Here is a 16,394-nt window from a genome sequence, read left to right as displayed (position 1 = left end):
CTGTGCTTTTCTATATAACCAATGAGGTTTACCCACTCCTCCATGAGAACTTCTCGTTTCTCATGGTCCCTGCTGACCAAGAGACCAATACTCTTACCTGTGGGCATCTTTAAGTTGAATATCCTGATGCTTCAATATTTTGTGACTATGTTGGTTTTGCATTTTCTAATTTAATTCATTTCTGATTTCTATGGAGGGAAAAATTAGTTTTAAACCTCTGATTTACCAGGTGGTCTTGTGATTTTAAAGAATCTTCACACATTAAAATCCCATTTTTATGCAATATCATTTTAATAGAAATGCTCATTTTATGGAGAGAAAATGACTGATAAAAATTTGAATGATTCTTAGGAGTCTCTTATACCCTTTTTATTGCATTTTGATGTGGCTTAATTCATTAATAAGGGGGATGAGTTGGAACTGTGGCATGTTTTATCTCCTACCATTATTCAACAAAAGAGAACATTTTTTCAATAAAAATTTTAGAGCAAATTTTCAATTTTCCTTTTCTGAAAAATACATTTTAAAAAACAGACTGACCTTGAACTCAATTCAAAGTCAGAATTTTATAGCCACTCTTTCTTCTCATTTGTACATCAGAGCTGTATGATCTACTGTCAATATTTCTGTTTCTGTTTTGCAGATTAAGTGGGTGACATTCAGAGAAACGATGTAGGTTGTCCTTGGTCACAGCACAGCAACTTCTTCTCTAAGGACTAGAGAAGAAAAAAATCCTAATTGTGTTCAATTTTGAACTCAGTTGCTTAACATCTCCCTTCTCTTTCATCATCCCCATCTCTCTTTTTTCTATAATGTTTTTGGAGAATTCACTCTTTCCTAGACACTTTGAAGGGCTACTGACTAACTGCCCTGGTTTTATAAAGTGGTACCTTGCCCAATCCTGTCAATAAATTAGGGGTAAAAAGGATCTCCCTTTTCTTTAAAAGTGTATGATGTAATTGAGAAAAATAATGTGTATCATAATAACTTATGATATGATGTGACTAGAGTGGTGCTAGTGATACATATCGTGTTATGTGAATTTTGAGAAAAGCATAATGGTCCATTTGGGGTTGGAGATGAGAGAAGTGAATGGGTGAAGGTTTGAAAAAGTAAGTGACATTTTCAGCTGAGGCTTTGAAAGCCAGCTAGATAAGGGAAAGGGCATAGGGAAGAGCAAGGCAATGAAGCCAGGAGATTGTCAGGGTGTAGTGCCCAGCATCTTTGAATATGGGGTGGTGCAGGGTAGGACTGCTCAAGAGAAGAGCGGGGAAGGAGGCAGGACTGGATCTTGAAGTCTCTCTGGAATCTAAGTGACCTGGTTTCTTTTATAGAAATGGGGAACTAGGATGGTGGCAGAGGCAGTGTAGTGATGGATACTGTGGGATTCTGAAAGATTGCTCTGGGTTTAGTGTGGACGATGTATTGAAAAAGTGAAAATGAAAGTTGTTCAGTTGTGTCCAACTCTTTGAGACCCCATGGATTATATAGTCCATGGAATTCTTTATGCCAGAATACTGGAGTGGATAACCAGTTCCCTGCTCCAGGGGATCTTCCCAACCCAGGGATCGAACCCAGGTCTCCCGCACTGCAGGCAGATTCGTTACCAGCTTAGTCACCAGGGAAGCCCAAGGATATTGGAGTGAGTTGCCTATCCCTTCTCCAGTGGATCTTCCCAACTCAGGAAGTGTCCTGAATTGCAGGTGGATTCTTTACCGGCCGAGCTTTCAGCGTTCAGTGTGGATGATATATTGAAGTCAGGGGTAACTGGGATATTGTCCATCAGTAACAATAAGAACTCAAGAAAAATCAGAAAGCTTATCACCAAGGGAGTGGGGTGGAAAAATTTTTGATTTTGAGCTAGAATAGAAAAAAAAAAAAAAAGGAAAAAAAAATAAAAAGAAAAGAAAAAAAAAAAGCATGAAAGTGTTATTAGCTCAGTTGTGTCTGACTCTTTGCAACCCTATGGACTGTAGCTCACCAGGCTTCTCTGTCCATGGAATTCTCCAGGCAAGAATACTGGAGTGGGTTGCCATTCCCTTCTCCTGGGTCAGGGATGGAGACCCAGGGATGGGATGCAGGCAGATTCTTTACTATCTGAGCCAATTTTGAGCTAGAAGAGGAAAACAAAATCAAACCAAAAAAAAAAAAAAAAAAAAAAAACCCCACCTAATTGGAATGTATAAAGGTAAAGACATGCTTCTATTTTACAAAAATTGAGAATTCTGGTAAAACATGAACATATTTAGTTTAAAATTGTGATTATTTGGAACACAGCTCATTAAATACCTCAAATACTTGGTGTTTCTGTGCTAAACATTTATGAGAAAGGCAAATGACAAGGAAACAACCTGAAAACAATGTTATCCTCGAGGAAGCAGTTTCTACGCTTTGTCCCGGGATCATATTGAAAGGCTGTTGCTGAACCACGAAAGACACTAGGAATCTTGGCTTCCGGAGGAGAAGAATTCAATCTGGGGCCAAAGACGAGGCTTGATCACTCAGAGCTTTCATGTAATAAAGTTTTATTAAAGTATAAAAGAGATAGAGAAAGCTTCTGACATAGACATCAGAAGGGGACAGAAAGAGTGCCCCCTCGCTGGTGTTAGCAATGGAGTTATATACTTTTTAATTAGTTATTAATCAAAAGAATGTCTGGAGGTTGTAAAGATCTTGCTAGACCCACTCCCATAATTTACATTTTAAGATAACAGGATTAGCCAGAAGGTTTTTTCCAGAGACTGTCCTCAAACAGGATACATTATTGTTATATAATCCTAAGGAATGTAGAGGAAAAAAAAGTTTGTCCTTTCCTCCTCCTCGAGAATTCCAGAGCCCTATCTCCTCCTTGAGAACCCCAGGCCCCTCTCTACCTGGGGACTCCTGGACTTCTTATCACCCTGCCTAGGAATTGACTCTCTCAGTATCAGTTCAGTTTCATCCATCTTCTGTGTCACATTCCTGCCTCCTCTTGCCTCTGAACATCTACTTTCTGGTTGTCCTGGATTTACAGGCACAGGCGGTGGTGGCCTCTCCTTCCTTCCTGCCCCTGTGAAGGTACTCTGGGCTACCACAGAGCCTAAGGATAAGTGCTGTGCTGGTCTGCTGCCCCTCTGGCTAGAGTTTCAATTCTTTCGGGACAGGGCCTGTTTTTCGCTCCTTTATCTCTCAGAGGCAGGACACTAAGACTTAGAGTCCTTACTCTATGTCACACATTGTCCTGGCAATTAAAATACACGCCCAGTTTAAGGCTCTCTGTACCCATATAGGGCTTTCCTGGTGGCTCAGCTGGTAAAGAATCTGCCTGCAGTGCTGGAGACCTGGGTTCAAGCCCTGGGTTGGGAAGATCCCCTGGAGAAGGGAAAGGCTACCCACTCCAGTATTCTGGCCTGGAGAATTCCATGAACTGTATTGTCTATGGGGTCGCAGAGAGTCAGACAAGACTCAGCGACTTTTACTTACTTATACCCATAAAAAGACTATTATCATTGTCCCATAGTTTAGGAGACTGAGACCCAGATCTCATAATGAGAAAGCCAATGCTTTTTATATTATTTCATGTTACTGTCCTACTTCCCTGGTGGCTTAGATGTTAAAGAATCTACCTGCAATGCAGCAGACCCAGGTTGATCCCTGGGTGGAGAAGATCCCCTGGAGAAGGGAATGGTACCCCACTCCAGTACTCTTGCCTGGGTAATTCTATAGATAGAGCAGCCTGGGGGGCTACAGTCCATGGGGTCACAGAGCTGACCACGACTGAACGACTAGGATCCTACTGTCCACCTCACTTCCCGGCGTACAGTCAGATGCTCTCTGTATATGTGTAATTAGCATTTAAACTGAGGTGGATTTTCTTATCGTTAGGCAGCCCTCTGTCATGCTTGCAGTCAAATGCTCCACCCTGAGCTATACCCCCTATGTCATACTTGCTAGTGGATAGGGATTCCATTGTCCCTAGAGTATATAAATTGTGTTGTGTTTTAGCTTTCTTCTGGGTTAAATGCATATTGTGTCTTAGTACAGAAATTTCTCTTTGCTGCCACTTGTTTTTATGGGATAATGTGACTCAGGGGACTAACACTGGTTACAAATGTAACCAGTATGTCCTTGGCTTCTCCTGTGATAAGTCCACATGTGTCACATTTACAATAAGATCACAAATTTCCCAGCTGTTTGAGTATCTACTTTCCTGTTAGCAGGGAATTCAGTCTTTTCCTAGGATGCCAGGAGTCCCTGTTGGGCAAGGTGGGTCCCTTTGTGGCTACCATTTGTCAGAAGCCAAGGCAAACTCTACAACTCTGAGTTAGAAAGGCTTGGGGAAACTGAGAACAAGGTTCCACAAGGTGTAGTATACATGATGTCCACAGAAAGGGGTGCTGGGGTGCAGGGCAATGTGCTGGACACATGGGGGTTGTTCATTCCAGGAGCAGGACCTGTCTCCGTGTTGATTCTCATAGGGGAACAAACTCATCGACTCCAGGGCTTTCCTGGCCAGTTGTCTGGGAAAACCATTTGGTCTGCTTCTGGGAACCTTGGGACTGGTAACTTACAGCCTGGATAGGAAGGTCAAGATCATCTTTATCCTCTCATGCTGGGAAGAGGGGAGAACTCCCCACTCCAGCTGATTTACTGTTCAGACCAGTGGTGGTCAATAGAAATATGATGTGAGCCATATATGCAATTTTGAGGGTCTTAGTAGCTACAGTTAAAAAAAAAAAAAAGAAAACAGTAAAAAGAAACAGGTGAAATGAATTTTTAATAATATATTTTCTTTGAATCACTTTACCCAAAATATTATCAGGTCAACATGTAATTAATAGAACATTTATTACTGAGACATTTTACATTTTTTAATAGCAGCTCTTTGAAATCAAGTGTGTATTTCACACTTACAGAATCTCTCAATTCAGATGCTAAATTTTCTTTGGACATACTTGATCAGTGTTTAGTTTTCATAAAATTTACACTTAAAAAGTAGATTTGCATAGCTCAGTTGTTCCAAATATATTTCCAAGTTTTCCAAAATTCAAACTGTGTCCATTTTTAAACTTAACTTTAAAAAGTTTAAATTAAAATTAGTTATTTGGCTGCATTAGGCACCTTCCAGGGCTTGATAGTCCTTTGTGGCCAGCACTACTGTATGGGACACAGCGGAGCTCCTGGGGTCACTTTTGGGCAATCATAGGTGTGCATAATGCACATTTACTAGGGAATACCAAGTCTTTAGAAACAAATATAAGAATAAAACAGATAAGTGATACAAACACACTTCATAGATACCATGGATTCAATTCTGGACCACTGCAGTAAAGTGAGTATTGCAATAAAGTGAGTTACACAAAGTTTTTGCTTTTCCAGTTCATATAAAAGTTATCTTTATACTGTAGTCTATAATAGCATTATATAAACAAAATACCTTAATTGAAAACATACTTTTTGCCAAAAAATGCTAACCATCATCCGAACCTTCAGTGACTCATAATCTAATCTTTTTGCAGTAGTCACATAAAAATCACTCACCAGTCACAGACCACCATAAAAATATCACAATATTGAGAAAGTTTGAAATATTTTGAATTACTTAAATGTGCCATGGAGAAACAAAGTGTGCAAATGCTTTGGAAAAATAGCGCTGATAGACTTGCTCAATACAAGGTTGCCACAGACCTTCAGTTATTAAACACACAGTATCTATAAAGTGCAATAAAGTGAAGTACAATAAAATGAGGTGCCCTATATATCAATTCCCACCTCTGGAGTATAGCTGTCTAGGTTTGACCTTGAGCTTTCCCACTTTCTGTCTCTAAGGAATTACTTCATCTCCTGGTCCTCAGGTTACTTATCTGTAAAAGGGCATAATAACATTTCCTCTCTCAGTATTGTAGTGAGGACTAAAGAGGGCAATGCTTAGCTTACCGTGAGTTGTCAATAAAGGCATTAATGCTTCAGTGTTTAAAACTCATTTCATATTTCATTGTCTTATTTGCTGCTTACTGAAAACTCATTAGGTAGGGAAAAAAAATATTATCCCTCATTGCAGTACAGCTAGGACTGAAACCCAGTTTTTCAGAGTGAAAGCCCATTTTGCTTTCTGTATCATGATTACCACCATTGGCAGTTAGCTTCAAGTGAGCAGTACCTGTGAGAGGTACTCTTCCTAGGGCTTTACATTTAGCAGCTGTCCTACACCAATTTCCTCTTCTGATTTTAAGAAATAACCTGATGTATCTATTCATATTTGTAAAGCTAATGAACAAGACGTAGAGAAAGACTGTCTTGTTATCAATGTCAGCGGTCTAGTCTTCCCATTTATCAATGAATATTTGCCTTTCCATTTCCCTAAACACTTTTTAAAGAAAAAAGTTAAAGTCTCGACTGTTCATGTGTATTAGTTCTGTACATTGCCTTGGATCGATAGATCACAACAAAAGAGCATATGCAGTATTTAATTTTCAAGTTTTCATATCACTTATTAAATAATGCACATGGAGAGTAATTTTACTCTCCTATTGCATGCAATCTTAGTGTTTCTGGCTTCTTTTCATTGAGGCACAGGCAGGCTATGCTTACATTTATAACTTTGGGACGCTCTTTGGGTCTGTTTTCTGATTTTTCCCTCCCTTTGATAACTTGTCAAAAATAGGTGCTTGCCCCAGGTGTGTCATTATATTCTATTACATCTCGACAATCTACTGCTGTCAAAGCTGCACAATAGTCCTTTGTATCCGTGTCCCGAGAGCCCAGGAACTGCGGAGTAGATCAGGCAACTTTGTGAAATATCTGATTGAACTTGGACTCCATCACCCCATCTAACTGAATCAAACCACTGTAAATCAAAGCTTTGCTCTGCCAGTGGTCTCCCAGCTTTCAATACATTTTGATTTAAAGGACTTTGGTCTGTGATCATCTCATATTTTATAAGATGATATCCTGTGAGTACAGAGAAAGAATGAAACAATCAGAGGAGAAAGTTATGAGAAAAGGACAAGCAAGGGAGATAGGGACAACTCACAGGTGGTATCAGTTTATTTTTAAAGGCTGGTAAAACACCATAATTGGTACTCTGGGTAATAGTTACTTCTGTGACCTTCTGAACTGTGTATCCCAGGAATGTTTGGAGGTAGTCATAAAAATTTTTATGCCACAAAGAATTCTGCAAATAAAGTGTTTCTACTGACCTCTGTCTCTGCAGCAGCAATTATCTGTGATGCAAGTTTCAGAATATATAATTATTTTTTTATTATAAACAGGCAAAGAAAAGCTGATATCAATTGGCCTTTCTCTGCAGAATGATACAAAATAATAATATTTTTATGGGTTTTTCCCTTATCATCAAGGAACATATACTTATTGTATAATATTAAGGAAAAGGTAATAAAATCACCCATAACTGTCTTCACTAAAGATAACCATTGTTATATCTTATTATATTTCCTTCCTGTCTTTTATATGTATATATTTTATAACCTAGTTATAATTGTGCTTATATAGTTTTATATTTTTTCTTTTAACATTTTGAAATTTTTATCTATTATTAGGTTAAGCGTTGGATAGACTGTCATCAATCATTTATTCTATAATCTAAAATTTCAGTTGAGTTCATTTTATTTTTCCATTAAAAAAAGCCCTGTGATGAATACCTTTCTACTTTTATCTTATAACATGTATAAGATAAAAGTTTATTCTAAACTAAACTCTAGTATAGTTTTCTAAAAGTAGAATTACTGGTGCAAAGGGTATAAATGTCTTTCGGGCTCATGATACACATTGCCAAATCACTTTCTAGAGAGGTTTTAATGTTTGTCCAATTTTCTGTTCCATCAGAAGCATATAGAAACAAACAAACATACTAGCATGTAGATACCAAGGTACACACGGTTCTCTGCGGGGAAGTCATGTGGAAACCTCTCCTTATTTCAATGTGGTTGCTTTGTACCTGTAATTACCTCAGAGATACGTAGGGACTCAGCTGAAGATTTTCTGTAGTCACCAGTTTGGGTTCTGAGTAACATCTGGCTGTTTTCAAAAACTGCAACATCTGATTTCAACGAGTAAAGATTGGCCACTCTTGAAGATATGAAAAAGTATGAATTACCAGTTCTGAGGCTGTACCTTGGGTTTCGCTGGTGGCTCAGATAGTACAGAATCTGCCTGTAATGCAGGAGAGCCAGGTTTGATCCCTGGGTGGGGAAGATCCCCTGGAGAAGGAAATGGCAACCCACTCCAGTATCCTTGCCTGGAGAATCCCCAAGGACAGAGGAGCCTGGTGGGCTACAGTCCATGGCTTCTCAAAGAGTCTGACATGACTGAGCGACTAACACTTTGTTAGCAAGTAACAAACAGCATTTGTGACTTACTTTTCCTTCTTCAAGAACCCTGCCCCTGCTTAATGCCGCCGTGGTCATCAAAGCAATGCTCCAGAAAGACTGGCAATGAGGAGGAGGACAGGGACTGACTGGCGTGTGCTGTCCAGAGCCCTTCCCCCAGCACTTCAGAAGTAGCTCTGCTAAACTTGGTTAATTTGATGCAGAGAACAAGTGTAGATCTGCGCATGGGGGAGTTAGCATAGTGTATTCACAATAAGGTAATTCTATTAAAAGAAACAATTTGGTTTTTCTGCGGAGTGTATTTTACTTGAAGGGAAGGAGGGAGAGGAAGAAGAGCACAGAGAATGCACACTGAGGCAAAATGTTAATAATTGGGGAAATCTAGGTGAAGGGTGTTTGTTATATTGTACTCTTCTTTTTAAATTTTTTATTGGTGTATAGTTGCTTTACAATGTCGTGTTGCTTTCTGCTATGCAGCAAAGTGAATCAGTTATACATATACATAAATCCACTCTTTTTTAGTTTTCCTTCCCATTTAGATCACCACAGATCAATGAGTAGAGCTCCCTGTGCTATACAGTAGGTTCTCATTAGTTACCTATTTTATACATAGTATAAAGCCCAATCTGGCAATTCATCCCACCCCTCCCCAGCTTGGTAGGTATAAGTTTGTTCTCTACATATGTGACTCTTTTTCTGCTTTGCAAGTAGGCTCATCTGTACCATTTTTCTAGATGCCACATAGAAGCAATATTTCATGATATTTGTTTTCCTTTCTGACTTACTTCATTCTGTGTGACAATCTTAAGGTCCATCCATGTCTCTGCAAATGGCACAATTTTGTTCCTTTTTATGGCTGAGCATATATTGTACTATTCTCACCACTTTCCCTAGGTTTGAAAAGTTGGAACAGAAAAGTTGAGGAAAACATCTATAGGGGAGGAAAAATAACTTCCTTCTTCTCTTCTACATTATTGACTCAGATCCACCTGTAATGAAAAGGTTAGCAGGAGAAAAACAAATTTAACTTACATCTGTGCGTGCTGGAGCCTCACAAAGATATGAGACTCAAAGAAGTGACCAAAGCAGGAAGCTTTTATACCTTTTAGGCAAAGAACGATAACTATGTTTAGAATTGACAAGACAGAAGGGTTTGGGCTGGGATTAGTAAATGGTGAAATAACAAGGTTTGTTTAGTACTGCCTTATTGGGCCTGATTTCCAACTCTGGAGATAAGGATGTCTTTTACCTCCTGGTACAGAGAGTGTATTTTTCATATATGGGAGATTAATTTCTTACTTTTGGGAGAACAAAGGAAGTTCAGAATGTTCTTCTTGCATTTGGCAGTTTCTCGAGTACCTTTAATTCAAAATAATAAACTCGCCAATGTAGCATATTTCAGGGTTATATATTCTGAACCCCTACACGTACAAACAATACCAAAATGCCCTGAAGGATGATGAAGTGATGGTTGAGAATGACCAGGTACTTGACATTAGGGAAGATGAGGGTCAGAATACAGAGGATTTTCATGTGATCATAAGTGGCCTTCTTTGGGGTTTTTTCTTTTGGTGATGGGACTTCTGAACTATTTCTTATAGAAGAATACGCAGCGGCAATCTCTCCAATACATCCTATGGACAGAATTAATCACCCTAATGTTGACAAGCTGGGAAGAATCTGTTGAGGTATTTTGAAAGATAAGTTGCCCCTAGCTCTAGAGATCAGCAGAATTCTGCTCCTCATCTAGATGCATGTCAGCAAATGTTGGAGGGACATAGGAAAAATGATAGGAGAAGACACAGGAAACCATTGATGTATATAGAGCATGGATTAGCTACACAGTTAATAATATTTGAGTTGGTCTGATCATCAAGTGTATACCACTTCTTTTCAGCCAATATATGTTTCTTTTGTTTCACTTCATGTTTTTGAAATGTTACAGGATAAAATCTTAGAGTAAAATGGTAGACAAAGAACACATATCCTCTTATTACTGAACTTTAACTTTTTGGTTCTTTAGGTGTATAAAGCTTTGCAGAAATGATTATATTAGGAAATATTTGAGGGTCAAAATCTAAGAGTAGCTACATCATCACCTTCTGGTTCTGTCTCATGTTGACTTTGAACTGACAGGAAAATATTTTTCAATATGGTAAAAGAGCAACTCTCAAACATTATCGGGCATATATAAAGTACTCAGAGAGCTTGTTAAAATGCAGATTTTAATAGAGTAGATTTGGGGATGAGTTTAAAATTCTGCATTCCTCATGAATTTCCTGGTGCTGCTGGTCAATGGACCACATTTCAAATAGCAAGTGTGGGACAAAACAGGTCTTTGGAGTCAAGCAAGGCATTAACCTCTTTGGGTTGGTTTCCTCAATTATGAAAGGAGAAAATGCATACACAGTGAAATTCTTATGAAGTTGATATAAAATAAGCATTCTGAAAGTACTTTGTAATCTTTGCTTCTCTGGTATTAATTTTTAAACTAATACCATACTGCTTTACAGATCCTTCATCTGCAGACAAAAACAAGGAATGGGAGGCCAAGTGCTGTAAATTATACTGCATTATTGCTATTCAAGGCTCTTGACATTAATATTGAAACCATGTGCAAAATTCATTCCTGTGGGCTTTGCTATTATATGTATTGTTAATCCTAAAGATTTGACACCCCTTTGAGGAGCCATGTGTGTTGATTAATTTTTTTCTCAAAAAATGTTTCTTTTGAATTTTTTTGATTTCCATTTTAAATCATCCTTTCTAAAACCAACTAGAACTGCCTTTGTTTCCCTACTCAAGTCCGAGCCAAAAACAACTGATGTGTATTTAGTATTGGATTTGGGGGAAGTGGTCAGAGAGTGAAGTCATCACCTAATAATTGTAACTGCATTATTTCCAAATATAATCTTTCAGAACTGCAGAATGAGAGAACACTAATTTTTGAAGAACAAAGATAAAGCAATTGAACAGCTACAGGATGAGAATATCAATAGGCCTTTCAGAATAGGCAATGCTAAGATTTTGAGTCAATGAAAAACAAAACAAAACAAAAAAACTGCTAGAGAAGATAGACATTCTTTGAGAGAATAAAATCCTAACACTGAAGTTAAAATTCAAAGCTCAGCAAGCTTTATCTCCTAGAGATGTTGTAAAGATATGTATGTGTGTGTGTGTGTGTGTGTGTGTGTGTGTGTGTGTATTGTTTTGCTGTTTAGTTGTGTCTGACTCTTTTGTGACCCCATGGACTGTAACCCACCAGGCTCCTCTGTCCATGGGATTTCCCAGGCAGGAATACTGGAGTGGGTTGCCATTTCCTTCTCCAGGGAATCTTCCTGACCCAGGGGTTGAACCCCTGTCTCCTGCATCTCCTGCATTGGCAGGTGGATTTTTTACCACTGAGCCACCAGGGAAGCCTATATATATGTGTGTGTGTGTGTATGTATGTATATATATATATATAATTTGTTTTTAATAAAAGGAAATTCCTGGACTGTGATCAAGGGATATAACAGCAGAATTGGCTGAATGGGGAGGCTGAGCCATTTGTCTTAGACTCCCACATCTGGCTACAGACTCAAGTGCCCATGGAAAGAAATGATTTTCTGCTATTTACAAGAATAGAACTGAGATGCTGTGCTGGTCTGAGTCTAGAAACCAAAGGAGTTTCTTAAATACCCCTTCTTTAACTGACTACTATGAATGACTAACCTGAGGGAATGTGATGGCAATGATGATGATCTCTGGGTGGAGTGGGGTAGAAAAGAGAAAAACTCTTTGTTAAAGGTAAGTAAGAGTGAAGCAAATGGTCTACAGGGAAATCAAGGTCCTAATTTGTTTCAAACTTTCAAAATATTTATATCGCACATAATTATGACTATACAAATCTAACATACACTTAAGGTTGAGTTATTGATTTCTTTACAATCTCACCATATAATGAAAAATTCAGCACTAAGTATTTTATTACCCCTTCCCCTTTTCATGTTATTAATGTACTCTGAGATATTATTCATTTTCTCCATTATTTTTAAAATTTACATTTTCTTATTTATTTTTATTTTACTCTGTGTCTTGGTTCCACCTTCTTACTCTATTTTCATGCCTCCTTCCTGGTGTTAATTGAGGTCTTCAGGAATGATTCTTGACTCATTACTTTGTCAAACATGTGCATTTGTGTGGAGTGATTTAAGGGCCAAGGGGATATGAAGGATCCTGAGGGAAAAAATACAGATTTTAATGATATAACTGATACCAGCCTACTATGTTGGCAATCTCTATAAAAATCAAGAAAGTGTATTATCAGTTTTGTAATTCTTAACTTCTGCATTTATATCATCTGTCCATACCTGACTGATGTGTCCATGTCTGACTGATATGTGGCTGATTGGTAATGAACATGCACATACACCAAAATGTACTTGGGTAGAACGGGTGCGCTTTAGTCAGTGCTGAAAGAACAAGACAGGTGAGAGAGGCAGCGATAGTTATTTGATAAGCTATTTAACCAAGATGAATTTGAACAAGAGTCAGGTGAAACTTGCTGAGAACATTTATTGCTGCCAGTTGAGATTAATGGAGTGTGGAACATCTTTGCCAAGAGGAGCGCCACCTCATCCTCTTGGCGTTAGGCCTTTGACACCGGCTGTCACAGCCAGGCTGGTGGGACGCCACGGCCCTTTCCTCTGGGATGCCTCTCTGTGGTGGCGCCTGCTGCCCAGTGACTAGCTTTGCTGTACAGTTTGAAGCCGCTTCATTTTTGTTTTTTGCCTTCGAGCAGTTCTCAGTTTTTTTGTTTTTAAGAAACTATCCTCTAATTGGTATAGAAAATCTTCAATTCGTCCAACCTGGAAGAAATAAACAGATACAACAATGTTTGTTGTTTCCCCAGGTTTTGTGTCTATAGGAAAATGGTCAGGAATTTAAAAGTAAATGGCACATACAGGTCCACGGTTAGAACAGAACTGGCAGTGACAGATACAGTTAAACATAAAAATCCCCTTTTGATTTTCATTTCAGCATCTTTTGTTTTAGGAACATGAAGAAAACAGGCAGCAATGTACCACTAGGTCCTATATGTTGGAGAATGGAACTTGGGAGTATCATTACCTGGTGTCTTTAATAGTCAGTGAAACCAGGGATTTCAGAAAGAAATAATTGGTAAAAAAAATTATTCCATTATCTAAAAGAAGAATGAAACAAAATCGACCCCCCTCAAAACCAGTGATTCTACATTAATTAGTATGTCCCTTAGGCCACTTGTCTGATAGCTCAGTTAGTAAAGAATCTGCCTGCAACGCAAGAGACCATGGTTCAATTCCTGGGTAAGGAAGATCCCCTGGAGAAGGAATAGGCTACCCACTCCAGTACTCTTGGGCTTCCCTTGTGGTTCAGCTGGTAAAGAATCCGCCTGTAATGCGGGAGACCTGGGTTTGATCTCTGGCTTGAGAAGATCCCCTGCAGAAGGGGAAGGGTACCCACTCCAGTATTTTGGCCTGGAGAATTCCATGGATTGTATAGTAGTGGGGTAGCAAAGAGTCGGACACGACTAAGCGACTTTCACTTCACTTAGGTCACTTGGGAGAAAAATGAATTTTCCATGTTGTCTTAGCAGGAGCCATTTCTCTTTTAAATAAAAAGGAAAAGTTGGAAAAAAAAGATAAAATAATATATAAAAAGAGTGCTTAAAAATAAATTACTAGTCTTTCTTCCAAGCAAACTTAAAATTATTCAATGACAGTTGAATGTATTATGCTGTTTGTCAGAGTAAAACAGTTTACATATATGCTGAGTTGGGCTTTCATGATGAATAATGATTCATGCTTAACCCCCATTCCCAGGACCTGCATATTCTATTAGTCTAAAGTCACTCACTGAAGAGCCTATTGTCATAAAGTTAGCTCAAAGCTAGAGCACTTACTCTTCAAGGTGCATGAACATATCATCTACTTAAGATAAAAGCACTTACAAGTTCAATTTTCCAATTTTGAGCTCTACTTTTAAATCACTTGATTTATCATTTGGAGTAATACCCAAAAGATAATTCAGGTTGTCAAAAAGAGAATAATGCATAGTTGCACTCATCTATATGTTGTAGTTAGGTCTTATATCACACAAGGTGATGCATACAACCCATTGGTTTCCATAAGAAAATAACATAGTTTATTTATGTGAAAACAATTATTTTTGAAAACCTAAAATTACTTCAGGTAAATTTTCCCCAAAAGTTTGTGTAATTTATGATATCTGATTATTGCAGCAATCCTCAAAATGATTTGACAGAATAATTTTTTTTTGACAGAATAGTTTTTAATCCTGTCATGAAGTCAGTGCATGATTTTATGTATTCCATCCATTTATACTACCTAACTTATACCAAAATCATAGGTAAAAAATTAACATAGAGCACAATCAAAACAAACATGATAGATGGCACTTTACTGTTACTTTGATAATTGAGTTGATGGCTCACTCAAGTTGTTTGCACTGAAAATGTATCATCTTATGAAGCTCTTTACAATGATAATGATTGCAACTGGCCCCAATACAATTAAAATTACAACCCCAATGCAACAACAAAAAAATGTCCTACAGAAAAATAATAGTTTTAAAATATCTGTTGGGTGGCTGCTATCTTCTTTGAAAATTATGCTTATTAAGAGCAGTGTTGGCTAACTGGGTTGCTTTTCATCAGAAAAGACAAAGAAGAAACACAAGATATGTCATTTGAATAGAGAGTACCACTGAATTACCCTGGGAGGTCTAGGGTACAGACTCTATGCATGCTTCACCTGGCCTGGGTGTTCGCTTCCTGCCTGGTCTGTCTACATGCTTTGCTTTTAACCCATTATCCCAATGATACTGGAATGATCTTTTAAAAATTTGTATCTGATCACAGTTTGCCCTGCTTAAAATGCCTAAGTGGATTCTCAAGTCCTTAACATGATCTACACATCTCTGGGTGATCTGCTTACATTACACTTGTGTCTCTAATTCTGTCTCCTGTAATTCCATTTGCCTTAGCCCTGTGGTACACCGCTGAGTTTTCTAAGCGATGCAGTTTTCTAGTATGCAGCATTCTATGCACTCTCGATTTTCCTAATGCTATGCCCTCTGATGGAACACTCTAATTGGAACCCTTACATATCCTTTGGATTTCAGGTTCAATATCAGTGTCTCAGGGACCTACTCCTTGGTGACTCAAATCAGGTTGGGGTTCTCAGTAACATATTCCCACAGCAGTCCATTCATCTCTTTGCCTATTTTAATTCTTAATTGTTTATAATGATTTATATAGTATCCATCTTCCTGTCTGGGCTTGCTACGTAAGGCATGCAACTAGGTCCATAGTGTTCCTTATTCCCAACACCAAGATATGGTAGACCCTCAGTAATCTTACTCTTTGATAATAGATCTGAAGACATCAGTGTGTTCAGAAACCGATGTATTTTTCCATACTCAAAGTGGTGACTGGTGTGAAACATATCAGAAGGCTTTCTTTTCTCTTACAAATTAAATAAGGAAGAGGGACTTCCCTGGTAGCTCAGGTGGCAAAGAATCCATGTGCAATGCAGGAGACTCTGGTTCAATTCCTGGGTTGGGAAAATCTTCTGGAGAAGGGATAGGCTACCCACTCCAGTATTCTTGGGCTTTCCTGGTGGCTCAGATGATAAAGAATCTGCCTGTAATGTTAGAGACCTGGGTTTTATCCCTGGGTTGGGAAGATTCCCTGGAGGAGGGCATGGCAACTCAGTCCAATATTTATGGGTTTCCCTGGTAGCTCAGTTGGTAAAGAATCCACCTGCAATGCTGGAGACATGGGTTCAATCCCTGGGTTGGGAAGATCACCTGGAGAAGGGAACAGCTCCAGCATTCTGGCCTGGAGAATTCCATGGACAGAGGAGCCTAGTTGACTGCCGTTCATGGGGTCACACAGAGTCAGAGATGACTGAGAAACTTTCACAGATTAAATAATCGCTTTCATGTGCCATCATTCTATTACCATTTGAGTTTAAGCATGGTCATAACAAGGTATGGTCTCCATGGTTGAAACAGCCAAAAGTA

At 38.6% G+C, this 16,394-nt stretch overlaps 1 protein-coding gene across 1 annotated transcript in view; it reads right to left on the bottom strand.

Annotated features, from left to right (window-relative positions):
• Window positions 1-13,054: 13,054 nt before the first annotated feature.
• SPATA16 (spermatogenesis associated 16) overlaps window positions 13,055-16,394 on the bottom strand; it is a 229,329-nt gene continuing 225,989 nt past the window's right edge. The window contains 1 exon segment of the mRNA XM_065942119.1: window positions 13,055-13,177. Within this exon segment, the coding sequence (XP_065798191.1) occupies window positions 13,055-13,177 (123 nt within the window).

This window comes from Muntiacus reevesi, chromosome 8 (assembly GCF_963930625.1).
Source record: "Muntiacus reevesi chromosome 8, mMunRee1.1, whole genome shotgun sequence".
NCBI classification, from domain to species: domain Eukaryota; kingdom Metazoa; phylum Chordata; class Mammalia; order Artiodactyla; family Cervidae; genus Muntiacus; species Muntiacus reevesi.
This window is presented reverse-complemented; position numbering and strand designations above follow the sequence as displayed.